Raw genomic sequence first — 27,500 nt, forward strand, 5'->3', positions numbered from 1 at the left:
AAACCACCACAAACCCACTACATCAGATTATACTTGTAACCTTGGAAGTTAAGTAATATACTATATACCATTGCAAATAAGATATACAAAATATAAAAACGTATGCCAGAAAAAAAATATATATAAGGAAATATAATCAGAAACAAGAACAGCTAGATGTAAGATGAACCAGCAATGCATTCTTGAAAGCATTGAAAGAGGTAATTTATCTGAGGGACAAGGGCAGGATGTTCCAATCTGCTGGTGCTTTAACCCATTTTGACCTGAGATCAGATTGTAAAAATGTATTCTACATACTGACAGTTTTCTGAAAAAGCTATGTTTCTATGTCAGTCGTTATTCGATTTAAAAAAAATAGCAGACCTACAAGCTTGTAGATCTGCTATTTTTCAATAGCTAAAGCATAACACAATGCTAACACCAAAAGGGGTTCCCGCCCAAAATGGGTTAAACTTGAAGCCACGTCTCCCTGGGCACAGTGAAAAAAAGATGTTGGGTATGTCTTAAAGCAGGGGTTCTCAACCCGTGGGTCGCGACCCCTCGGGGGGTCGCCAAATTATTTTGGGGGGGTCCCCAAATTATTTTCAATTTTATTTATTTTTTTGCAACTGAATGGCTGGAAAGTGGAAATGAAGATTTTACATATAGTACACATAGTACATGCATGCACCTTCCCTAAGGATTATATCTGGTTTCAGTATTTATTTACTTATTCTTTAAGACTTAAAGGAGCATTCAGTGATTTGGGAGATTTGGAAAACCACCCAGTCCGCCCGGTAACAAAATGTGCACATGCACGCTCTACAGTGGGGGGAAGTGCAACAGGCCAACAGCATGTGCACCAAGGCCCGTCCCCACTTGATCATGATTGGAAGAAGGCCCCTCTCATCCTGATTGGATGAAGGTTTTGCCACCCGCCACCAAAACTGAAACTAGGGTTTTTTGACCACAGGGGCTCACTGGGGACAGGGAGGATTTCCTTATATGGTCAGCACACTCTATAGTAGGGAGGATTATCCAGAAAAAAAGAAAAAATAAGTGATATTTGAATTAAGTCAAATCACTGAATATACCTTTAAAGAATAAGTAGATGTGAACGGGTTCAAGCAGGTTTTTAGGTATCTAGGATAATTTCAATAAAAGCATTTGAACACAAACAGTAACCAATGAAAATGTCTCCTGACATGGGGTGATAACCATTTCCATGGTAACCATGAATGATACATTAGGCAATGATGTGTTTGATAAGGACACCTCAAACTGAATCTTCAAATATTGTTGAAAACAACACTTAAGGTGTGTATCAGAGGTATTATTATATCACCATAGTCCAGTATGGTAACTACCTCTGTATTTAACACAACTGCTAGATCTCAATACATCAGCTTATGGTACTAGATCACAAGATATGCTTTTATTGAAGGTACCAAAAACTACTACTAAATTGGGAGATACTGCCTTCAGGGTCTATGCTCCACATTTATGGAATGGTTGTCAAAACAAATTGAAGTTGAATGTTTTTGTTTCGTTTACTACTTTTAAGAGACTCTTAACTGACCTCACACTAGAGGAAGGCATATGCACCTGCTTTCTGTAACATTTGGTTACAAGGTTTTGTTTCTGTGTGTATGTGCTTGTGTATTTTATTTGTTGTACTGTGTGTCCATGTCATGTATGTCAAATGTAAATGTTCTTATTTGTATACAGGGCGCCATTGAAAAAGAGACCCTGGTCTCAATTGGATTCCCCTGAAATAAAGGTTACAAACAATAGCAGCTGTTGTGCGATTCGTTTTCTAGTCTTGAAGGAGAAAATATTAATTGACCTATACATTATTTTAAGACTTTTACCCTATTTCTAATAAAATCAATGTGCGGCCTAAAGGAAAGCTCTGAATCTAACCAAAGTCCTAGATATTTAAATGAGTCAACAGATTTGAGGGGAGACTGATCAGTAAAATGAATATTCAATGTAGTGGTTATTGTATTGTTGTATTTTTCCAGTTTCACCTCATGTGTCCATGAGGTGACAATACTTCATTAGACACCCTGGAGTCGTTTAATGTGCAATGGTGTATTAACTTTGTATTTAGGGTTTCTTCCTGGAGGCTGAACCCTTGACAGTCAAACGTGCCAATGAAATAAACAGTAATATAGTGACAACACACCATCAGCCCCTCCCTTAACCCCTCCCCCTTTATCATACAACTACAGCTGTGGGTGCGGCTTCAGTTCAGGTGGATCACCACCCATCACCACCCACCAGGCAAACCAGGCATACTTATAATGAACTGGTGGGCGTGCACACATAAAAACATAATTTTTAACAGTTTTTGGAAAAAAGTTCTTCCTTCTTATATTATAATTATACCTGATGATCATGTTTTAGGGTGGAAAAAAATCGTGGAACTCCATCTTTAAATGACCGAGGTTATATCTGGTACCAAACGGCATACTACAGGACTTATTTTAAATGACCGAGGTTATATCTGGTACCAAACGGCATACTACAGGACTTATTTTAAATGACGGAGGTTATATCTGGTACCAAACGGCATACTACAGGACTTATTTTAAATGACGGAGGTTATATCTGGTACCAAACGGCATACTACAGGACTTATTTTAAATGACGGAGGTTATATCTGGTACCAAACAGCATACTACAGGACTTATTTTAAATGGCAGAGGTTATATCTGGTACCAAACAGGACTTATTTTAAATGGCCGAGGTTATATCTGGTACCAAACAGGACTTATTTTAAATGGCCGAGGTTATATCTGGTACCAAACAGCATACTACAGGACTTATTTTAAATGACCGAGGTTATATCTGGTACCAAACAGGACTTATTTTAAATGGCCGAGGTTATATCTGGTACCAAACAGGACTTATTTTAAATGGCCGAGGTTATATCTGGTACCAAACGGCATACTACAGGACTTATTTTAAATGACCGAGGTTATATCTGGTACCAAACAGCATACTACAGTACTTTTTTTAATTAAATATAAGGTTATTATTGGAGAGCCATTTCTGGATCAAAGAAAATTCCGATTGCAGCAAGCTTTGGATTTGATCTGTATCAGAGTGAGATGAATGGATGACGGTGTCATCAGCAAATAGATTTTTTTTTTGGGAGATCATTAATACAAATTGAAAAAAGTAAAGGACCCAATATAGAGCCTTGAGTTATTCGAATTCAAGAATTACCTTGCTGAAACGAAACGCACTGGCGACGGTTATGATAAGATAAGCATTAAACCAAAATAACGCTTGCTGAGAAATTCCAATTTCATACAGTTTGTCTAAGAGTAAATAATGATCCACAAGATCAAAGGCCTTCGTTAAATCAATAAAAATAGCACCAGTTAATTGCCCGGATCAAACTGTTTGATGTATTTTAAAAACTTGAGTTACTTTGTGTATTTTGAATTGCGGACCTTTATACTTGTAACAGAGTAGTTCTACACTTTACCTTTATACTTGTAACAGAGTAGTTCTACACTTTACCTTTACTTGACCTTTATACTTGTAACAGAGTAGTTCTACACTTTACCTTTACTTATACATAAAACGTACGTTTTCCACCACTGCTATTGACTGAACTCATGACTTATCATCGATTGGAGATTGTCCTAAATACATCTCAAAGGGACAGATTGGAGATTGTCCTAAATACATCTCAAAGGGACAGATTGGAGATTGTCCTAAATACATCTCAAAGGGACAGATTGGAGATTGTCCTAAATACATCTCAAAGGGACAGATTGGAGATTGTCCTAAATACATCTCAAAGGGACAGATTGGAGATTGTCCTAAATACATCTCAAAGGGACAGATTGGAGATTGTCCTAAATACATCTCAAAGGGACAGATTGGAGATTGTCCTAAATACATCTCAAAGGGACAGATTGGAGATTGTCCTAAATACATCTCAAAGGGACAGATTGGAGATTGTCCTAAATACATCTCAAAGGGACAGATTGGAGATTGTCCTAAATACATCTCAAAGGGACAGATTGGAGATTGTCCTAAATACATCTCAAAGGGACAGATTGGAGATTGTCCTAAATACATCTCAAAGGGACAGATTGGAGATTGTCCTAAATACATCTCAAAGGGACAGATTGGAGATTGTCCTAAATACATCTCAAAGGGACAGATTGGAGATTGTCCTAAATACATCTCAAAGGGACAGATTGGAGATTGTCCTAAATACATCTCAAAGGGACAGATTGGAGATTGTCCTAAATACATCTCAAAGGGACAGATTGGAGATTGTCCTAAATACATCTCAAAGGGACAGATTGGAGATTGTCCTAAATACATCTCAAAGGGACAGATTGTCCTAAATACATCTCAAAGGGACAAATTCAAGGTAATAAAAGTTATAACTCTGACCTTGGTAGATCTGCACATTTGGTACCCCTGAGTGAGTCGTTTTAAAACCTTGGTGAGCATACCGATCCCCACAAGTAGAAACGAGGCCTTAATAGTCGTGCGGACCACTGGTTGAGAACCTCTGGTCCACGCGCACACACACACACACACGCACATGCACACACGTGCACAGTCACACGCTCACGTCGCACACACAGGTCTCTAGAGCTGAATTCCTATTCAGATTAATTTTTCACTGCTCCATCGCCCCCCCACCAACACTCGCTCATCAATCATTCAACATGGCATTTCCCCTCTGTGTGTGTGTGTGCGTGTGCGTGTGTGTGTGTGTGTGTGTTGCAGTGCACAGTATATGACTGGGACTCTAATGGAAAGCACGACTTCATCGGAGAGTTTCAGACCACCTTTAAAGAGATGAGGACGGAACTGGAAGGCAGACAGGTACGCGCACACACACACACACACACACACACACACACACACACACACACCCCTCCACTTACAGCCACTGTTGTTTCTTTGGGGATAAAGGTTGAATTAATGAATCATGGGGGACATTATTCTTGTCAAACCAGAGATGGGTTGCGAGCACAAAACTCTGCTCTTCGACATAAAACGATAGCGTATGAACTCTCCCCAGTGCACTGCTCACGAAGAAGCAAATCGTGTACAGAATGATACCCAGAACTCAACGGTCAGTCAGAATGATACCCAGAACTCAACGGTCAGTCAGAATGATACCTCAGAACTCAACGGTCAGTCAGAATGATACCCAGAACTCAACGGTCAGTCAGAATGATACCTCAGCACTCAACGGTCAGTCAGAATGATACCTCAGCACTCAACGGTCAGTCAGAATGATACCTCAGCACTCAACGGTCAGTCAGAATGATACCTCAGAACTCAACGGTCAGTCAGAATGATACCTCAGCACTCAACGGTCAGTCAGAATGATACCCAGCACTCAACGGTCAGTCAGAATGATACCTCAGAACTCAACGGTCATTCGCTCCAGTCTCTACAAGTAGATCGGCTATTTTCAAATGGCCGAAATGTATAGGGTTGAAGTGGTTAATGTATGTTTTCTAATCAAAATTGTAATCGCCAAAGTAACTAGTAACTAAAGTTTTCAAATAATTGTAGTGGAGTAAAATTACAAATTTTGGCTCCGAGATGTAGTGGAGTAGAAGTAAAAGTATTGGAAACTGGAAATACTCAAGTAAAGTACAAATACCTCAAAATTGTACTTAAGTACAGTACTTAAGTCAAAGTACTTAGTTACTTTCCACCACTGCATACGAGCACATAATATAATATGGTTACACAGACGTGTACCGTGTTCTGTTACGCTTGTTATTACCTCGTTATTACCTCGTTATTACCTCGTTATTACCTCGTTATTACCTATCCACCATCCATGGTGGTAAAAGTGTACTGGGTGTGAAATAATCCTGATGAAAACCCGCCTCGTAGGTCGTAGGTCGTAGATCGTAGATTTAGTGGCAGCGGTGGCCGAACGGATAGCGGCGCGGTCTTGATACCGGAAGGTTCCTAGTTCGAATCAGCCGTCCGACACGTTAAAAATTACCACCGCTGAAGTGCCCTTGAACAAGGCATTGAACCACTACGATGAAATGTGTTCTATGAGCAGGGCCTGGCTGGAAACAAGTTCTTGAGCTTAGCCCAGATACCCTGGGTAAATATAGATTTCATTTCATTTCATTTCATCGCAAGATGAGCTCGCCCCTCCTGCATGAATTACTTAGTTAGTTATTTAAGTTTGGAGGTCCCCACAAAAACAAAGTATTAATATCAGAGGATGAAGTAAAAAAGCTGCTGAAAGTTAAAAAGAAATCACACCCGTGTGAAGTGAGTGGTGCAACTCCGTGTGGGGAGTGGGGGGGTGGGGGGCGGAAGTTCCAGACCCACAGGAACGCACCGAGGGTGACGACCCGATTCCGGCGAGCCGCCCCACGTCCGAAACGGTTGAGAAATGACAGAGTTACCGTGTGGGGGTCCCTCTACTGTACTGTACTGTACTGTACGGTCACTGTACTGTACTGGCTCACCCGAAATCACCATATATACAGTTAATATGTGTGTTTGTGTGTGTGTGTTAGGTTGCGCACAGGTGGTGAAAAACAACCATGCTGTTTTCGTGCTCAGACCCACCCACCCACCCAGCCAGCCAGCCACCCACCCACACACATAGCTCCGTAAGGGAGTGGTTGCACCACAAAAAAAAAAGGGCCATAGCCACTTTTGATGACGGCTATGGCCAATGGATTCAGAATCATGATTGAAAACCCCCTTGAAAACCCCCTAGTTTGACCTGCGTCACATGCTACATTTTGACTGCATGTAAGGTTGTTCACCCTAGCCTGGAACTCACCTATGTAAGGTTGTTCACCCTAGCCTGGAACTCACCTATGTAAGGTTGTTCACCCTAGCCTGGAACTCACCTATGTAAGGTTGTTCACCCTAGCCTGGAACTCACCTATGTAAGGTTGTTCACCCTAGCCTGGAACTCACCTATGTAAGGTTGTTCACCCTAGCCTGGAACTCACCTATGTAAGGTTGTTCACCCTAGCCTGGAACTCACCTATGTAAGGTTGTTCACCCTAGCCTGGAACTCACCTATGTAAGGTTGTTCACCCTAGCCTGGAACTCACCTATGTAAGGTTGTTCACCCTAGCCTGGAACTCACCTATGTAAGGTTGTTCACCCTAGCCTGGAACTCACCTATGTAAGGTTGTTCACCCTAGCCTGGAACTCACCTATGTAAGGTTGTTCACCCTAGCCTGGAACTCACCTATGTAAGGTTGTTCACCCTAGCCTGGAACTCACCTATGTAAGGTTGTTCACCCTAGCCTGGAACTCACCTATGTAAGGTTGTTCACCCTAGCCTGGAACTCACCTATGTAAGGTTGTTCACCCTAGCCTGGAACTCACCTATGTAAGGTTGTTCACCCTAGCCTGGAACTCACCTATGTAAGGTTGTTCACCCTAGCCTGGAACTCACCTATGTAAGGTTGTTCACCCTAGCCTGGAACTCACCTATGTAAGGTTGTTCACCCTAGCCTGGAACTCACCTATGTAAGGTTGTTCACCCTAGCCTGGAACTCACCTATGTAAGGTTGTTCACCCTAGCCTGGAACTCACCTATGTAAGGTTGTTCACCCTAGCCTGGAACTCACCTATGTAAGGTTGTTCACCCTAGCCTGGAACTCACCTATGTAAGGTTGTTCACCCTAGCCTGGAACTCACCTATGTAAGGTTGTTCACCCTAGCCTGGAACTCACCTATGTAAGGTTGTTCACCCTAGCCTGGAACTCACCTATGTAAGGTTGTTCACCCTAGCCTGGAACTCACCTATGTAAGGTTGTTCACCCTAGCCTGGAACTCACCTATGTAAGGTTGTTCACCCTAGCCTGGAACTCACCTATGTAAGGTTGTTCACCCTAGCCTGGAACTCACCTATGTAAGGTTGTTCACCCTAGCCTGGAACTCACCTATGTAAGGTTGTTCACCCTAGCCTGGAACTCACCTATGTAAGGTTGTTCACCCTAGCCTGGAACTCACCTATGTAAGGTTGTTCACCCTAGCCTGGAACTCACCTATGCTTTTTATGGCATAGGCAGCTCCCGACTGGATCCGCCGGGATCCGCGCGACATGAGACTAATTACTTAGAGCGACAGAGAGAGAGAGAGGAGTGTGTGTGTGTACATGTGTGTGTACATGTGTGCGTGTGTGTGTCAATTTAACAAAGGTGCAGACGATCAGAAATCAGCAGAGAGTGAGCGATGTTTGTGCTACGAATTGAAGTGGACTCAGACCCAGACTTTTCTCCCTGGAAATAAAAACGTCTGGGTTTCCGAGGCTAATGGCACCCCAACTTTCAGCAGCTGTCACAGATTCTCCTAGAGGGAAAGTGAATTTCAACCAATGTGAGATGTGTTACTAGACACCTTTATAAACACATATTGGTGAGGAAATGTGTTGGCAAGGAATTTATTCCCAGATTGGACATCGTTCTGATAATATTCCCTCACATGTGGTGTGGGAATGGAACTGTCCGTGGTGCTGACCTCCTGAACTGTCTGTGGTGCAGAACTGTCCTGAACTGTCCGTGGCGCTGAACTGTCCATGGTCCTGAATTGTCCTGAACTGTCCGTGGTCCTGAACTGTCCTGAAATGTCCGTGGTCCTGAACTGTCCGTGGTCCTGAACTGTCCGTGGTCCTGAACTGTCCTGAAATGTCCGTGGTCCTGAACTGTCCGTGGTCCTGAACTGTCCGTGGTCCTGAACTGTCCATGGTGCTGACCTGTCCTGAACTGTCCGTGGTCCTGAACTGTCCATGGTGCTGACCTGTCCTGAACTGTCCGTGGTGCTGTACTTTCCTGCAGCTTGGACTTGGTGGCTGGCTTCCAATGAATGAATAATGACTCGCCTCTCTCTCTATCTCTCTCTCTATCTCTCCTCTCTCTCTCTCTCTATCTCTCCTCTCTCTCTCTCTCTCTCTCTCTCTCTCTCTCTCTCTCTCTGTGTGTGTGTGTGTGTGTGTGTGTGTGTGTGTGTGTGTGTGTGTGTGTGTGTGTGTGTGTGTGTGTGTGTGTGTGTGTGTGTGTGTGTGTGTGTGTGTACTACAGATGCAGTGGGAGTGTATAAATCCTAAATACCAGGTGAAGAAGAAGAACTACAGGAACTCTGGTACCGTCATCCTCAACCACTGTAAGGTGAGGAGACGCTCTTCACGTCTGCTTCCATAATAATGGCCACATGTGACTGAATGTCTTCTAAATCCTGACAGTTTTTCTGAAAACCCCATGTTTTCTCGATATTTCATGTCAAGGACCCCAGAAATTATATGTAAATGTCCCGCCGACCACCATTTGAAAATATGTTGTTCCAGGGACCCCCCAAGAAGCAAAGATTTGACCTTGACGTTCGCTCTGAAAGAATATATATTCAATGATTTGCGCCACATTTTCACGATTTTTCAAAAATAGCAGACCTAGTGCAGCGCTACGAGCTTGTAGATCTGCTATTTTTCAATAGCTAAAGTATAACATAATGCTTAAAACACAAAGGGTTTTTTTTTCATGTCATATGAAAGCAGGGAATCATAGCTTCAAATTGACATTGGTTGTTCAGTTTGACCCACCAGTTTTCAGAAAACAGCGAGTTGAGAAAACACGCTTGAAAGGTTCACTTCTGTGGTCTCTAACATTACACCTAGCTACACGTTTAATCATTTATTTCATATTTACATGTCGATTTCAGCTCTGATATTTATTTCAGACATGATCTAGTATGTGAAGAGTCTGCCTCTGCTATTAACTCATTTTGGATCAGAAATAGCAGATCTACATGCAGATCTACAAGCTATAGCAGATCTACAATGCCAGTAATTTATTGGTATATTTCAGTTACTTATGTCATATCTTCCCTGCACCACTTTTTCCATTACGAAGCCTATAAAAGGCCAACATAAAGGAGTTAATTTCTATTCATAACGTTCCAATTTCCAGTGAGAAAACAACAATTAAATCGTTAATCAAATTTTTTGTGCATGTGACAAATCATTGTCAGCTTAAATTTGTAATCGTGCCAGTCGCACTAGCCGATCTACAAGCTCACAACGCGTCGCACTGCGACACGTTGTGAGCTTGTAGATCGGCTCCATATATATGCCTCCACCAGAGTAAGAGCCATTATTAAGGATTCCATGTGCAGTGTGCAATATATCTGTATTAAGAATAATTGAGGACCACCTCGAAAACGAGATGATGCATCTCAAGGGGCTTATATATCCTCTAAAGAAATTTAAAATAAATAAGAATGAGAAATTATGCTCGCCCGGTTTAATTGTCTAATTAAGTTTGATTGCTAATGCATATATTAGTCTGGTGGGTTTTTGTCAGTTTGGAGTGGAGCAGTGTTGTGACCAGTGTTGTAACTAACGCCCTTACATCACGCTACGTTACCTAACGGCGCTACTTTATGCAGTAACTTGTAACCTAACGCTTTACATTTCCCCATTCCATAACGGCCTTATAGTTATTGTGCGAGTGTTACCCGCGGTATAGCGTTATGTTAACTTATGTGATCCGAGTGAAAAGTCTCCCCATGCAGCGCCGTGCCCGTGAGTCTATCTGTCATACAGGCGCGTCTCGTCTCTGTGCTGAGAGAGCCTCTCTGTGTTGTACTCTGTTGACAGTGTGCTCTCATACTAGCCTCTGAGACCACTCTAACATGATGAACAAAGCACGTCGCAGAAGAGGTCATTGATTGGCTAACGTAGGGACAGATTCCAGGGTAAGCCAATCAGAGACAGTCTGACAGAGTATGGCGGGTCTTTCGTATGGCTGTGGTAAACAGTTCTAAACACAGACACACAAACCCTCATAACGCATACACAGAAAACGCCGGTTGAACGAACATTATTACCACACGCTACAATGGCAAATGCGGATGACAGTGAGATCGGATGCTTTGTGGGTTGGAAATACAAGCATTATTTGAGTACTTGCGGGTCAAGGAAATGTTTTAACATGCCATGGTGTGTCCCCGCTGTGTGAGATTCGATTCCCCGTACTTCCTTTATTATTACTGCTGCGTCCCTCCTGCGCAGCACAGTGCCTGGCGTTAGCCACCACGGGTCCCGAGGTGGCCACGGGACCCGTGGCCACCTCCCCGGGCACAGTGATAGGGCTGCCCTCTCCCCCCCAGAAAAACATTGAGGTGAAAATGCGAAAGCATTGTCCATTGTCCATGGGAGGCTGTCAAATATATAATTAGAACAACATGAAATTCAATAATAATAATGCTAATAAAAAAATATTTAAAATATTGCTTTGATGCTCATAATTATCCTTAGGAAGCATAAAGTTGTTTTTTATTAGCATATGCATTCCATACATTCCATAGGGCTAGACCACACATGGACATATGACATCTTCAACCTGCGACGGGAGCAGCTCCTATTGAGTGAAAGATTCTCTATTTATGAAAGAAATAAAATATTTAAGGTGGTTTTATGAGTGGTGTAAACCACTCCTACAACTGGCTTTGTTAGTCTGTCTGTCTGTGCTCAAAAAATGAGCATGGTTGATGCCGATTGGTTGATGCTGATTTCATTACGTCAGACATTACGTCAGACCACAGCTGATCAGGCTATATAATACCTTACACCTTACACCTTACACCACTCAGTTCACACGGGTGTGATTTTTATTTTAGTTGTAGAGGGCAAGTATAATGTTTTAAGGCACATTTATTTGTCTTATTAGCCAGGGATCCTTTTAAGTAAAGCACATTTTACTGCTACGCTATAGAAGTATGCAAATGTATTGAAGGGAAAAGAACATTGCCACTCCAGCCTTGTTTAACCCATTCTGGGCGGGAACCCCTTTTGGTGTTTTAAAGCATTATGTTATACTTTAGCTATTGAAAAATAGCAGATCTACAAGCTCATAGCGCGGCACCGAGTGCCGCGCTACGAGCTTGTAGGTCTGCTATTTTTGAAAAATCATGAAAATGTAGTGCAAAGCTTTTGAATATATATTCTTTCAGAGCCAACGTTTTTAACTCAAATCTTTGCTTCTCGGAGGGTCCCTGGAACAACATACTATATTTTCAGATGGGGGGTCTGTGGCCAAATACAGATAATGTTCTAGGAAAAAACCCATTTTTTAGGAAAACCCTTGAGAACGACTGAGATAGAAACATGGGTTTTTCAGATAACTGTCAGGATTCAGAAGACATTATGTAGAATCGTTCCCAGGTCTAAATGGGTTAATGCCCCCCCCCCCCTACTCCTCCCCCATAACATCAACATGTTTTCTTTTTTTCTTTTCTGCTGACAGATCATTAAAATGTATTCCTTCCTGGATTACATCATGGGAGGCTGTCAAATCCAGTTCACTGTGAGTACACCGTAATCCTTTCACTTTTAGCCCATTTTGGGCGGGAACCCCTTTTGGTGTTTTATGCTTTAGCTGTTGAAAAATAGCAGACCTACAAGCTCATAGCGCGGCACCGAGTGCCGCGCTATGAGCTTGTAGGTCTGCTATTTTTGAAGAATCGTGAAAATGTGGCACAAATCTTTGAATATCTTTCAGAGCCAACGTTTTTAACTCATATCTTTGCTTCTGGGGGGGGGGGGGGGGGGTCCCTGGAACAACATATTTTCAGATGAAGGTCGGCGGCCAATTACATATAATACTGGGGGTCCTTGACATGAAAATGTATGAGAACCACTGACCTAGAAACAGAGGGAGTTTCAGAAAACTGTCAGGAATTAGAAGACATTTGTAGAATCGTCCTCGGGTCTAAATGGACTAGAGAAGGTTGGTGCTTTGGGAGAAAAAAAATAAAAAAAGGAAATTCCGTTTGGACTTTGGAGAATGGTGTCCGAGGGTTAGGAAGCATAATGGGGTTGAAATTAATACAAAGAGGATTTCAAAATACATAAATACATACAATACATACAAATACATGTGTATTTAAGATATGTTCTTTTATCAAAAGTACAATCTGAGAATCCCGTCGGCAAATATTCGGGGAAAACAGCGACCCCTGTTGTTCCTCGAGTCTTGAGAGACTATAATCAAAGTATGACGTAGTGGCTTAAAGGGGCATTCCACTCATTTTCAACATTTTACTGTCATTAACCCATTTAGGCCTGACCTAAAATGTATTTATTTTTTATTCTAAAGCTATGATCTGCTATTTTTCAATAGCTAAATTACAGCATAATGTTTAAAACACCAAAAGGGCTTCCCGCCCAAAATGGGTTAATATACCTTAGAGGTGTTGGAAATAATATAAAGATGTGATTCACCATGTTAATGATTTTTGAGTGGTGTAAACCACTCCTACAACTGGCTTTGTTAGTCTGTCTGTCTGTCTGTGCTCAAAAAATGAGCATGGTGGCTATGTTCACCCAGTTCACCTGGGTGTGATTTCATTACGTCAGACATGATTTCATTACGTCAGACAGGCTATATAAGACCTTACACCACTCAGTTCACACGGGTGTGATTTTTTTTCAGACCTCCAGTTCTAGGAAACACAGAATAGGGGGACTTTTGTATTATTTCCACACAACAGCTCTCTATTAACAGTTTAAGGGCCCCGGACGGAGATCACCGTCAAGTTCACGGTCAAGTTGCCCAAAAAAAAAAAGAGATTGATAAATAGGACGGAGATTAATGATATCAAAACCGGTTGCATCGTTCCACAGCCTAGGAGCGCTTGTTGCCCAATCCTCGGTGTTGCACAACAGTGACACGTCATCGAAAATGTTCCCTGCCTGTTTAGCGGACAACAACAAAAATCTTAAAACGTTCATAACTCGCGATCTAAATAATCCCGTCTAATTATGAAAAAATATCCTGTGATAGATTTATTCTTACCTCCCGTAACTATGGAACTATGGAATGCACTTCCCATCACAGTCAGAACTGCAGCCTCACTCCCAATCTTCCGCCGTAGTCTGAAAACCCACCTCTTCAGACTCCACCATGGCCCGTAGCACTTGCCCTAGCCTAGCCCCTTAGATAGCACATTATGTAGACTTAGATAGTATTTTAAACAGACTTATAGCTTGTTACGTAGACAGCTCTAGAATTGCATTTTATGTAGTCATAGCACTTTATGTATAATATATAATATAGTATAGTATGTATAGTTTACATAGATACTCCACTGTTACGTTCTTAGTTTACGCATGATTCATGATAACTAACTTTTTTATATATATGTGATGTATGCCATGCTTTTGTTATTGCTTAATGTAAGTCGCTCTGGATTAAGAGCGTCTGCTAAATGCCTACATTGTAAATTATAAAATTGACATAGAAACATAGCTTTTTCAGAAAACTGTCAGGATGTAGAAGACATTTTTAGAATCTGATCTCAGGTCAAAATGGGTTAAAGTACCTCTCAAGTCCAAAAAGTGTGGGCACCCCTCCCCCCGATTTAGCCTCTCCTTCCCGGGGATCGATTCACCCTGTTTTGGCAGCATCTATAGCAACGGTTGAGGTTGTCTTCTTCTTGGCAGCAGCATTGAGGGTAAACAAACGGAATAGAAACCAGTGGTGGAAAAAGTACTCAATTGTTTTACTTAAGTAAAAGTACCAATACTGCAATTTAGAAGTACTTTGTTACAAGTAAAAGTACGGAATTGAAAATGCACTTGAGTAAAAGTACAAAAGTATTGGCATCAAAATGTACTTAAAGTACTAAAAGTAAAAGTACTCATATTGCAGAATGTCCCCTTTCACAAGTTCAAAATGTGTACAAAGTCTATTGAAAATAGCAGATCTACAAGCTCACAATGCGTCGCAACGCGACGCATTGAGAGCTTGTAGATCTGCTATTTTCAAATGGCCGAAATGTATATGGTTGAAGTGGTTAATGTATGTTTTCCAATCTAAATTAAAATCGCCAAAGTAACTAGTAACTAAAGTTTTCAAATAATTGTAGTGGAGTAAAAGTACAAATTTTGGCTCTGAGATGTAGTGGAGTAGAAGTAAAAGTACTGGAAATTGTAACTAATCAAGTAAAGTACAAATACCTCAACATTTTACTTAAGTACAGTACTTAAGTAAAAGTTACTTTCCACCACAGATAGAAACAGAAACCTGTCAGGGGAAGATCAATCAGGAATCAATCAATCAATCAATCAATCAATCAATCAATCAGTCAATCAATCAATCAATCAATCAATCAATCAATCATACGTGTGTTTGTTTCATCTTGCTTTATCCCAGCAGCCCTAACGCCGTCTCACTAAATATTCTCAGCACACTCCTCTCCAGAAGAAGAATCACTGGTATTGAGGAGAGGAGTGTGCTGAGAAGAAGAATCACTGGTATTGAGGAGAGGAGTGTGCTGAGAAGAAGAATCACTGGTATTGAGGAGAGGAGTGTGCTGAGAAGAAGAATCACTGGTATTGAGGAGAGGAGTGTGCTGAGAAGAAGAATCACTGGTATTGAGGAGAGGAGTGTGCTGAGAAGAAGAATCACTGGTATTGAGGAGAGTGTGCTGAGAATATTTAGTGAGACGGCGTTAGGGCTGCTGGGATAAAGCAAGATGAAACAAACACACGTATGATTGATTGATTGATTGATTGATTGATTGATTGATTGATTGATTGATTGATTGACGTGAAGCGCTGAGAAAACTTTAAGCCGACCTCAACTTGGGCGGCGGCGGTGGCTCAGGGGTAGAGTGGGTGGATGGTAACCGCAAGGTTGCTAGTTCGAACCCTGTGGGCTCCCCCAGAGTTAGTGTCGAAGTGTCCTTGAGCAAGACTCTGAACCCCCAATTGCTCCTGATGTGCTGGTTGGTGCCTTGCATGGTTTCTGCTGCCATCGGTGTGTGAATGTGTGTGTGAATGGGTGAATGTAATGCACAATCTATGTAAAACGCCTTGGATAAAGGCGCTATATAAATGCACCATTTACCATTTATTTACCATTTACTTTATTTTCACGTCTTGTCTGTCTGTCTGTCTGTCTGTCTGTCTGTCTGTCTGTCTGTCTGTCTGTCTCACAGTGACGACAAGCTGTTGGTTGGGTTGTCAGTTGGTACTAGCCTCGATGACATCATAGTGGTGTCCAATCGAAAATGATGTGCAGCTTGTTGCTTTGTCGCCAACTATCAATTTTATTCAATCCTAAAAACAACCGGAAGCCAATGCAGTGAATCTAAAACTGGAGTAATATGTTCTCTCATCTTAGTTTTAGTTAAAACTCTGGCAGCCGCATTTTGGACAAGTTGTAATCTGTCAATTGTTTTCTTAGGCAGTCCAGAAAAACGTGCATTGCAGTAATCAAGCCGAGAAAAGGCGTGGATGAGCGTCTTTGCATCGTCCAATGACAAATAGGCTCCGATTCGTGCAATATTTCTACGGTGAAAAAAGGCAATCTTGGTAACATCATGATTAATGTGTGATTCAGTCTGAAGGCAGCTTAAGATGACACCTGATATATCGGCTCATCAAAGTCAAAGTCGTACGATTTGTCACGCACGTCGTTACAGCAGTGAAATGTGTTCTCCCCATCTCTTATAGCAGGGGTTCTCAAGGTTTTTGGCCGGGGACCCCGGGAAATGCTTTGGCAATGTATCGGGACCCCCGCCCCGCCCCCTCCCGACCCCCAATATAAATTGACTGCTACAATAACCTTAACCCATTTTGGGCGGGAACCCCTTTTGGTGTTTTAAGCATTATGTTATAATTTAGCTATTGAAAAATAGCATATCTACAAGCTCGTAGCGCGTGTGTGTGGCGCCCTACGAGCTTGTAGATCTGCTATTTTAGAAAAATCGTGAAAATAAAAATTTAAAAAAACCCTTTTTTTTTCTTTTTTTTTTTCAAATAATTTGGGGACCCCCTAAAATAATGTGGCAACCCCCCGAGGGGTCGCGACCCACGGGTTGAGAACCCCTGTCTTATAGGACGCTATAGGACCCAGGAAGTGGTGAGTTGCAGCCGTGCACGCCGCTCGGGGGAATCATTTGATCAGTTGACTCCGTCCACTCGATTTCCGCAAACCTAAGCAGGTCGTTCCAAAAGGTTTTAGGTCGCGCCATCCGTTAGTTTTGTCGTCGTCAGATTATTATTATATACGAAGCGTTTTACAAAGCGACTAAGCGTGCCGTGTCAACCCAGGGTCATGCGCTGTCCCCCGTTAATCTATCGGTTCCTGAGATCAATAGGTCGTCGGTTCAAATGCTGTGTAAGTCCAAATGTCAGGCTGTTATTAGCATTCCAGCAGAGGTGAGGGTATAGGTTTAGATTCATGAGGGGGGTGGGGGGGGGGGGGGGGGGGGGGGGGGCGGGGGTTGTCTTGTCTTGTCGAGGAGTGGTCCTAGAGCGGTGGTTTCCAATTTGTTTTTATCCTGGCTGTGACCCCAAAAAGAGAGATTATTAGACGTTTGCCCTGGGCCGGGACCCAAACTATAGCGAAAATAGCAGATCTACAAGCTCTGTAGAGCTGCTATTTTCTCTAGTTCTTGAACATTTTGTTTTGTAATTTATGGAATTTATGGTACCGGGGTCGCGACATGCATGGCCAAAGCATTTCCGGGGGGGGGGGGGTCCCCATGCCCAAAAAAACATTGAGAACCCCAGTACTATTATACCATACAGATTGCACAAAATTACATTGTATTCTTAAAAACGGTAGTGCTGTTTTAAATAAAAAAAATATATAATAATCATGGCATTTTTGAGGGCCCTCCTATAGGGTGTACCAAAATCTCCTGGAGGGGGCGTCAACATATGTGTCACGTGGTAACGGCCGCCATACTTGCTGGCTTGTCTGGTTTGTTTACATTGAGCGACTATCCGTGTGCTTGTATACGTTCTTTTTTTAAACTGACCTCACAATGGTGCAGACTTGCTCAGTAAATAAGTGCCACAGCAGGTCACGTCGAGGAAATGAGCCCGAAAACGGAATTAGATGTTCAGCTTTCCAGCATGGAGACAGCATCAAGGAACCCAGATTGACCAGTTTACAAAAAAGACGTAGAATGGCTTGGATCGGCGCACGGGCGCAGAGACATATCGTTCAACAAAGTATCTAAGCACAGCCGTGTTTGTTCACAACATTTTCCTTGTCCTTGTAATGTATTTGGGCCCGACGTTCTTTCTATCCATCCTGGTGTTGGTTCACTATGTTGTCGCCAAGAACGAGCTCAATATTTACAAAAACATACCACTGTCTCTCTATTCTGAGTGATGTGGGCTAGAATTGAATGCCCACGAGAGGGCCGTCCCTAGCTTTTCAGACGCCGCCCCCCGCTTGGTGACGTACACGTTTCCACACGCTATATACAGCTTTTGTCCCCACACCCCTCAATATTTGCCGTTGACATTGAAAGGAGAAATTAGGTCAAATGTCCACTAAATTTGACGTAAATTGAACCAACCGATCACATAAATTGTTCATGACATGATGTACAGTTGGAGGCCATCGATATTGTCCTTTTCTTTTTGCTGAGGTTTGCGTGATCTGCGCAAAAGGACAGTTAACCCATTTTGGGCGGGAACCCCTTTTGGTGTGTCGTATATGGTCAATGATGCCAGGATGCTTCCGTTGGGATAGAATGATGCAAGTCAGACAGTCCAGCAAGGTTTAACATTGGTACCTTTATTATAATATAGAATTGACATGGTCAAAGGACAAAAAGGGAAAGAATGGGGTTTTGGGAGAGGGAATGGGGAAAGGGTAAGGAGAAGTCAGGATCAGTTACAGCAGCAGGATCAGGGGGAAAAGAAGGTCCGGTTCGTCCCCTGTCCGTCCAGTTTTATACTGGCCTAAGACATTAGTGTCTGCGTACACGCACGTCTGCTCAATGTATGTGTGTATGTGTGTGTGTGTATGTGTGTATGTGTGTGTGGCTGTGTGTGTGTGCGTGTGTGAAGTCTGCGCATGAGGCCATTGTATGTTGAGTGAACATCTGGTTTACCTAAAGACTCATATGACCGGTATGTGTGTTCCCTCTTGAGATCATGGTATGGGGGCAATGTGTGTGTGTATGTGTATGTGTATGTGTGTGTGTGTGTGTGTATGTGTGTATGTGTGTGCCCGAGTGAGTGAGTGAGTGAGTGAGTGAGTGAGTGCGTGCGTGTGTGTGTGTGTGTGTGTGTGTGTGTGAGGTGTGTGTGAGCTGTGTGTGTGTGAAGTCCGCGCGTGAGATCATTGTATGTTGAATGTATGTTCATCTGGTTTAACTTATGTCTGCGAGTCTCTGGACCCGAGATCCCGGGCGGCCGGGCCTCTTGGCCGGGCCTCTTGCAGCGTTCTCAGCGTTCTCATATAGCCGGTGTGTGTGTGTGTGTGTGTGTGTGTGTGTGTGTGTGTGTGTGTGTGTGTGTGTGTGTGTGTGTGTGTGTGTGTGTGTGTATGTACGAGTGTGTGTGTGTGTGTGTGCGTGCGTGCGTGTGTGTGCGTGTGCGTGCGTGCAGTCCTGAAATATCCGACAGGTGTTTTAAACATTATGTTATAATTTAGCTATTGAAAAATAGCAGATCTACAAGCTCATAGCGCGCCACCGAGTGGCGCGCTACGAGCTTGTAGGTCTGCTATTTTTGAAAAATCGTGAAAATATTTAGAAGGATTTAGAAGGATTTTTTAAAATGTTGAGGTCAGGCCTAAATGGGTCAAATGATAAGGGACAATATCGGTGGCACCCAACTGTATGATGATGTATAATGATATTAGAGCGCCCCTCACCTCACACTAGCTCTGGTCCATAGCCAATGGCCAGTGGCTATGCTACTTTCACTTCTAACTCTCACATGGAACTCAGACCTCTCCTCTTTAGCGTAAATAAAAATAACGTTTTTGCTACTCACCAAAACAAAGGCGGGTTGTGTCATTAGAAAGCCTACTTTCCTTAGTGGACGCACTCTGAGCCCCCCACCACACGTATAAACGGTACTTTTTGGCCAAAAAGGGATTTTGTTTCCACCGGGAAAAAAAAATACTTTTAGTTACTCCACTGCGCCCTCTACCGATATTGCCCAGAGAACTGCCTCATTGAGAATATTTTTCCTCCGGTGAAAAAAAATCTCGTTCTGGCCAAAAAGTACCGTTTATACGTGTGGTGGGGGGCTCAGGGTGCGTCCACTAAGGAAAGTAGGCTTTCTAATGACACAACCCGCCTTACCCGGTGAGTAGCAAAAACGTTATTTTTAAATACGCTAAAGAGGAGAAGCTGGTCTGAGTTACATGTGAGATTTAAAAGCGAAAGTAGCATATAGCCAATGCAGGGCAGAATCATAGAAGCATTGGCTATGGACCAGAGCTATAGCCAGAACACAAACAATGAAAACGTGGGCCGCCAGAATATGTGACCAGATTTGACTGAGAGACTGCCATCGCGCAAATTCCAGAGGAGAAAAACGTTTTTTCCCCAAAATGAGTTAATAGCACAGGCAGACTCTTCACATACTAGAGCATACTAGAGCTCTGAAATAAATGTCAGAGCTGAAATTGACATGTAAATATGAAATAAATGCCCAAACATGTAGCTAGGTGTAATGTTAGAGTCCACAGAAGTGAACCTTTCAAGCCTGTTTTCTCAACTCGCTGTTTTCTGCAAGGCATTACTAACCCTAACCAATATGTCAATTTGAAGCTATGATTCCCTGCTTTCATGACATGAAAATAGAAAATTCAAAAAAATCCAATGGCAGTCCCTCAGTCAAATTTAGTCACATATGGTTGACTGAGCACACAGTTGTGGAGGTGTTGTGGATCTGATGTGAATGAAAACCAAACAAACTGTGATACGTATATGTCCGGGTCGTACGCGGCTCCATGCTTGTCAACCTCCTATAGCGCGGCCGCTCTCTCACCACCAAAATGAGCTTTCTGCCTGTACGGTTGTAAAGGTGCTCCATTTTACACGGCACAAACAAAGCCCTGTTCATAGCCGGACATTTCTTCTTCTTCTTGTCGAGATGAAAACCATTTGCAGTGAGATTGGATTGTTTTTATAGGCGCCCCTCGATACTGCAGAATGATTTGCACAATATGTCACAGACTTATAACTCCTAATAGTAAGGGCATTTTATCAGGTATTTGACAAATCTGGGAACTAAATTGTTACCAAGAAATGTCTTCACCAATGTGTTTCTAAAGGTGTCTAATAACATGTACTAAAAGTTTGAAATTCAACTCCCGTGGGAAATTTGAATTATTAGCATAATATGTGACCATACCCATAACATCCTATATAAGGCAAAAAAATACCAAATTTCATCATTCTTTAAGAGGCATGTGACATATGAAACTAGGGTGTTTGCATGATTCTGAATCCATTCCAAGCATTAGTTTTGCACAAAAAACACTCCTTGGGCTAAATTAGGCCATATCCACTTGACCAAATGAGCTGACCTCATCACGTTTGTGTGGCTGTTTTCCTCCCAAGGAGTGTTTTTTGTGCAAAACTAATGCTTGGAATGGATTCAGAATCATGCAAACACCCTAGTTTCATATGTCACATGCTACTTAAAGAATGATGAAATTTGGACTTTTTTGCCTTATATAGGATGTTATGGGTATGGTCACATATTATGCTAATAATTCAAATTTCCCACGGGAGTTGAATTTCAAACTTTTAGTACATGTTATTAGACACCTTTAGAAACACATTGGTGAAGACATTTCTTGGTAACAATTTAGTTCCCAGATTTTCATAGATTTCTCTTACTATAAGATGGCAATAAACCTCCCTGTGAGTCTAAAGATACGCAGTGCAGTCAGATATAACTCACGGATAGATTGAACAAATATTTATTATAGAATGCATGTACGTATATGGATATAATATATAATATAATCATTGTATCTTGGCGTTCGTCTCTGCTCCATTGTTCTGGACCACTTCGTCACTTTTAAACCTATCTTCATATAAAAGGTCCTTTCTAATAATCATGATCATTGGACCGGAAGTATAGGCAGAAATGCATTGGACTCACAGGGCAACAGCCCAGCTTTAATGATCTTAAATCCCTTTATTTTAGATTGTTTTGTAGCAGTGTTGTTTTTGGCAGCAAATTTCTATTTTAGTTTTAGTCATAGTCTCTTGAATGGCTTTGATTTAGTTTTAGTCACTATTTAGTCACCTGGAATGTTTTAGTGTTAGTCTAGTTTTAGTCGACTAAATGTCATAAGATTTTAGTTGACTAAATCTACAGTTGATTTAGTCGACTAAAATGTATTTTGGCGGGCCTTGATGCTGTCGTAATGACTGTTTTTACACTTGCTGAAAATAGCCGATCTACAAGCTCACAACGCGTCGCAGCGCGACGCGTTGTGAGCTTGTAGATCTGCTATTTTCAGCATGCAACCAAGTGTAAAATGACTCATACTGGATCTCTTGTCCACTAGTCCCTTCCTAACATTTTAGTCTAGTTTTTATTTGTTGACGAAATTGTCGGTATATTTAGTCTTAGTTTTAGTCATCATAGGTTAGTTTTCATTTAGTTTCCATTTAGTTTTCGTCAGTGGAAAAAGGTAGTCGACGAACATTTTTCGTTTTAGTTTTAGTCGACGAAAACAACACTGTTTTGTAGTAATCGTACAACATAATCATTACAGAGACTTTAGGCTCTTGTTTGAAAACAATGTATTTCCAACTCCAGCTTGTCCCAGAGCAGTGCTCAGTTTCCTGCCCCCTCAATGTCCTAACTCTGTCTTACTCTATAGTGTTCGTTTTTTTTGGTGTGTGCCAATAAAAAAGCTATAATGTGAGTACTTTGTCCTCCATTTCATTAGACATTTTAGAGGTAGCTATACCTTTTTGGGATTGTTTCGGTTCCTATACTTTTTTGACCTTAAAGGTATATTCAGTGATTTTACTTAATTCAAATATCACTTCTTTTTTCTTTTTTTCTGGATAATCCTCCCTACTATAGAGTGTGCTGACCATATAAGGAGTTCCTCCCTGTCCCCAGTGAGCCCCTGGGGTCAAAAAACCCTAGTTTCAGTTTTGGCGGCGGGTGGCAAAGCCTTCATCCAATCAGGATGAGAGGGGCCCTCCTCCAATCATGATCGACTGGGGGCGAGCCTTGGTGCACATGCTGTTGGCCTGTTGCACTTCCCCCCACTGTAGAGCGTGCATGTGCACATTTTGTTACCGGGGCGGACTGGGTGGTTTTCCAAATCACCCAAATCACTGAATGCTCCTTTAAAGGGCCTTGCAAACGTGAAGCGAGGGAACACAGGCGTTGTTGCCTGGATCAACACAGGTCTCCTCCAGGTCTGTTGAAGAGGGTCTGGATCAACACAGGTCTCCTCCAGGTCTGTTGAAGAGGGTCTGGATCAACACAGGTCTCCTCCAGGTCTGTTGAAGAGGGTCTGGATCAACACAGGTCTCCTCCAGGTCTGTTGAAGAGGGCCTGGATCAACACAGGTCTCCTCCAGGTCTGTTGAAGAGGGTCTGGATCAACACAGGTCTCCTCCAGGTCTGTTGAAGAGGGTCTGGATCAACACAGGTCTCCTCCAGGTCTGTTGAAGAGGGTCTGGATCAACACAGGTCTCCTCCAGGTCTGTTGAAGAGGGTCTGGATCAACACAGGTCTCCTCCAGGTCTGTTGAAGAGGGCCTGGATCAACACAGGTCTCCTCCAGGTCTGTTGAAGAGGGCCTGGATCAACACAGGTCTCCTCCAGGTCTGTTGAAGAGGGTCTGGATCAACACAGGTCTCCTCCAGGTCTGTTGAAGAGGGTCTGGATCAACACAGGTCTCCTCCAGGTCTGTTGAAGAGGGTCTGGATCAACACAGGTCTCCTCCAGGTCTGTTGAAGAGGGTCTGGATCAACACAGGTCTCCTCCAGGTCTGTTGAAGAGGGTCTGGATCAACACAGGTCTCCTCCAGGTCTGTTGAAGAGGGTCTGGATCAACACAGGTCTCCTCCAGGTCTGTTGAAGAGGGTCTGGATCAACACAGGTCTCCTCCAGGTCTGTTGAAGAGGGTCTGGATCAACACAGGTCTCCTCCAGGTCTGTTGAAGAGGGCTTGGATCAACACAGGTCTCCTCCAGGTCTGTTGAAGAGGGTCTGGATCAACACAGGTCTCCTCCAGGTCTGTTGAAGAGGGTCTGGATCAACACAGGTCTCCTCCAGGTCTGTTGAAGAGGGTCTGGATCAACACAGGTCTCCTCCAGGTCTGTTGAAGAGGGTCTGGATCAACACAGGTCTCCTCCAGGTCTGTTGAAGAGGGTCTGGATCAACACAGGTCTCCTCCAGGTCTGTTGAAGAGGGTCTGGATCAACACAGGTCTCCTCCAGGTCTGTTGAAGAGGGTCTGGATCAACACAGGTCTCCTCCAGGTCTGTTGAAGAGGGTCTGGATCAACACAGGTCTCCTCCAGGTCTGTTGAAGAGGGTCTGGATCAACACAGGTCTCCTCCAGGTCTGTTGAAGAGGGTCTGGATCAACACAGGTCTCCTCCAGGTCTGTTGAAGAGGGTCTGGATCAACACAGGTCTCCTCCAGGTCTGTTGAAGAGGGTCTGGATCAACACAGGTCTCCTCCAGGTCTGTTGAAGAGGGTCTGGATCAACACAGGTCTCCTCCAGGTCTGTTGAAGAGGGTCTGGATCAACACAGGTCTCCTCCAGGTCTGTTGAAGAGGGTCTGGATCAACACAGGTCTCCTCCAGGTCTGTTGAAGAGGGTCTGGATCAACCACAGGTCTCCTCCAGGTCTGTTGAAGAGGGTCTGGATCAACACAGGTCTCCTCCAGGTCTGTTGAAGAGGGTCTGGATCAACACAGGTCTCCTCCAGGTCTGTTGAAGAGGGCCTGGATCAACACAGGTCTCCTCCAGGTCTGTTGAAGAGGGTCTGGATCAACACAGGTCTCCTCCAGGTCTGTTGAAGAGGGTATGGATCAACACAGGTCTCCTCCAGGTCTGTTGAAGAGGGTCTGGATCAACACAGGTCTCCTCCAGGTCTGTTGAAGAGGGTCTGGATCAACACAGGTCTCCTCCAGGTCTGTTGAAGAGGGCCTGGATCAACACAGGTCTCCTCCAGGTCTGTTGAAGAGGGTATGGATCAACACAGGTCTCCTCCAGGTCTGTTGAAGAGGGTCTGGATCAACACAGGTCTCCTCCAGGTCTGTTGAAGAGGGTCTGGATCAACACAGGTCTCCTCCAGGTCTGTTGAAGAGGGTCTGGATCAACACAGGTCTCCTCCAGGTCTGTTGAAGAGGGTCTGGATCAACACAGGTCTCCTCCAGGTCTGTTGAAGAGGGTCTGGATCAACACAGGTCTCCTCCAGGTCTGTTGAAGAGGGTCTGGATCAACCACAGGTCTCCTCCAGGTCTGTTGAAGAGGGTCTGGATCAACACAGGTCTCCTCCAGGTCTGTTGAAGAGGGCCTGGATCAACGACAGGTCTCCTCCAGGTCTGTTGAAGAGGGCCTGGATCAACACAGGTCTCCTCCAGGTCTGTTGAAGAGGGTCTGGATCAACACAGGTCTCCTCCAGGTCTGTTGAAGAGGGTCTGGATCAACACAGGTCTCCTCCAGGTCTGTTGAAGAGGGTCTGGATCAACACAGGTCTCCTCCAGGTCTGTTGAAGAGGGTCTGGATCAACACAGGTCTCCTCCAGGTCTGTTGAAGAGGGTCTGGATCAACACAGGTCTCCTCCAGGTCTGTTGAAGAGGGTCTGGATCAACACAGGTCTCCTCCAGGTCTGTTGAAGAGGGCCTGGATCAACACAGGTCTCCTCCAGGTCTGTTGAAGAGGGTATGGATCAACACAGGTCTCCTCCAGGTCTGTTGAAGAGGGTCTGGATCAACCACAGGTCTCCTCCAGGTCTGTTGAAGAGGGTCTGGATCAACACAGGTCTCCTCCAGGTCTGTTGAAGAGGGCCTGGATCAACGACAGGTCTCCTCCAGGTCTGTTGAAGAGGGCCTGGATCAACACAGGTCTCCTCCAGGTCTGTTGAAGAGGGTCTGGATCAACACAGGTCTCCTCCAGGTCTGTTGAAGAGGGTCTGGATCAACACAGGTCTCCTCCAGGTCTGTTGAAGAGGGTCTGGATCAACACAGGTCTCCTCCAGGTCTGTTGAAGAGGGTCTGGATCAACACAGGTCTCCTCCAGGTCTGTTGAAGAGGGTCTGGATCAACACAGGTCTCCTCCAGGTCTGTTGAAGAGGGTCTGGATCAACACAGGTCTCCTCCAGGTCTGTTGAAGAGGGCCTGGATCAACACAGGTCTCCTCCAGGTCTGTTGAAGAGGGCCTGGATCAACACAGGTCTCCTCCAGGTCTGTTGAAGAGGGTCTGGATCAACACAGGTCTCCTCCAGGTCTGTTGAAGAGGGCCTGGATCAACGACAGGTCTCCTCCAGGTCTGTTGAAGAGGGCCTGGATCAACACAGGTCTCCTCCAGGTCTGTTGAAGAGGGTCTGGATCAACACAGGTCTCCTCCAGGTCTGTTGAAGAGGGTCTGGATCAACACAGGTCTCCTCCAGGTCTGTTGAAGAGGGTCTGGATCAACACAGGTCTCCTCCAGGTCTGTTGAAGAGGGTCTGGATCAACACAGGTCTCCTCCAGGTCTGTTGAAGAGGGCCTGGATCAACACAGGTCTCCTCCAGGTCTGTTGAAGAGGGTCTGGATCAACACAGGTCTCCTCCAGGTCTGTTGAAGAGGGCCTGGATCAACGACAGGTCTCCTCAAGGTCTGTTGAAGAGGGCCTGGATCAACACAGGTCTCCTCCAGGTCTGTTGAAGAGGGTCTGGATCAACACAGGTCTCCTCCAGGTCTGTTGAAGAGGGTCTGGATCAACACAGGTCTCCTCCAGGTCTGTTGAAGAGGGTCTGGATCAACACAGGTCTCCTCCAGGTCTGTTGAAGAGGGTCTGGATCAACACAGGTCTCCTCCAGGTCTGTTGAAGAGGGTCTGGATCAACACAGGTCTCCTCCAGGTCTGTTGAAGAGGGGCGCGACAACGCAAGCGTAAACAAAAAAGCTAAACAAAATCAGGTCTGGTGAGTCGCGGGGGGGCGTGTGCACGCAACGAGCACACGCGTATCAAATTCACGGGACCGCGCTCACGTAAATACGCTTGCGTTGTCGCACCGCGACTTCTCCGAGCAAAAACGCAGGTCTCATTGAAAATGAACTATAGGCGCGTTTTATCGCTCCCCGTTTGCAAGACCCTTAACGCTACGACTAACGCCAGGGCTCCACCGGACGCGTTGCGTCTCCGTCGCGTGCGTCAAAAAACGCACCGGTTCAATTTTAATGCACGCGTCGCGTCGCGTCTCCGTCAACGCAACGCAACGTGGGCAGTGGAGCCACCCTTCATTGATTAAAAAGGGAACATTCCCTGACGGTGACGGAGACGCGACGCTGACGCGCCCGGTGGAGCCCGGCCGTAACAGAAGGAGGCTGAGGAGGAGGAGGGGGGAGGGAGGGGGGAGGGAGGAGGAGGAGGAGGGGGAGGGGGGAGGGAGTGTGATCACTGACGAGCTGCCGTCGCCGTACAACAGCAGCGAGAGACGTTGAGCATGAAAGAAGTGAATGTCGCTCTGCTTAACCCATTTAGGCCTTGAAAAAATGTCTTTTCAAAATGTATT

General features: G+C 44.1%; 1 protein-coding gene across 1 annotated transcript in view; it reads left to right on the forward strand.

Annotated features, from left to right (window-relative positions):
• LOC306919620 (copine-4-like) overlaps nt 1–27,500 on the forward strand; it is a gene marked incomplete at both ends in the record, with an annotated part of 106,978 nt that overhangs the window by 50,365 nt on the left and 29,113 nt on the right. Inside the window, 3 exons of the mRNA XM_079532375.1 lie at nt 4,747–4,845; nt 9,054–9,140; nt 12,273–12,332. Of these exons, the coding sequence (XP_079388501.1) occupies nt 4,747–4,845; nt 9,054–9,140; nt 12,273–12,332 (246 nt within the window). The remainder of the gene's footprint in view (nt 1–4,746; nt 4,846–9,053; nt 9,141–12,272; nt 12,333–27,500) is intronic.

This window comes from Electrona antarctica (genome assembly GCF_951216825.1).
Source record: "Electrona antarctica genome assembly, contig: scaffold_371, whole genome shotgun sequence".
Classification (NCBI taxonomy): domain Eukaryota; kingdom Metazoa; phylum Chordata; class Actinopteri; order Myctophiformes; family Myctophidae; genus Electrona; species Electrona antarctica.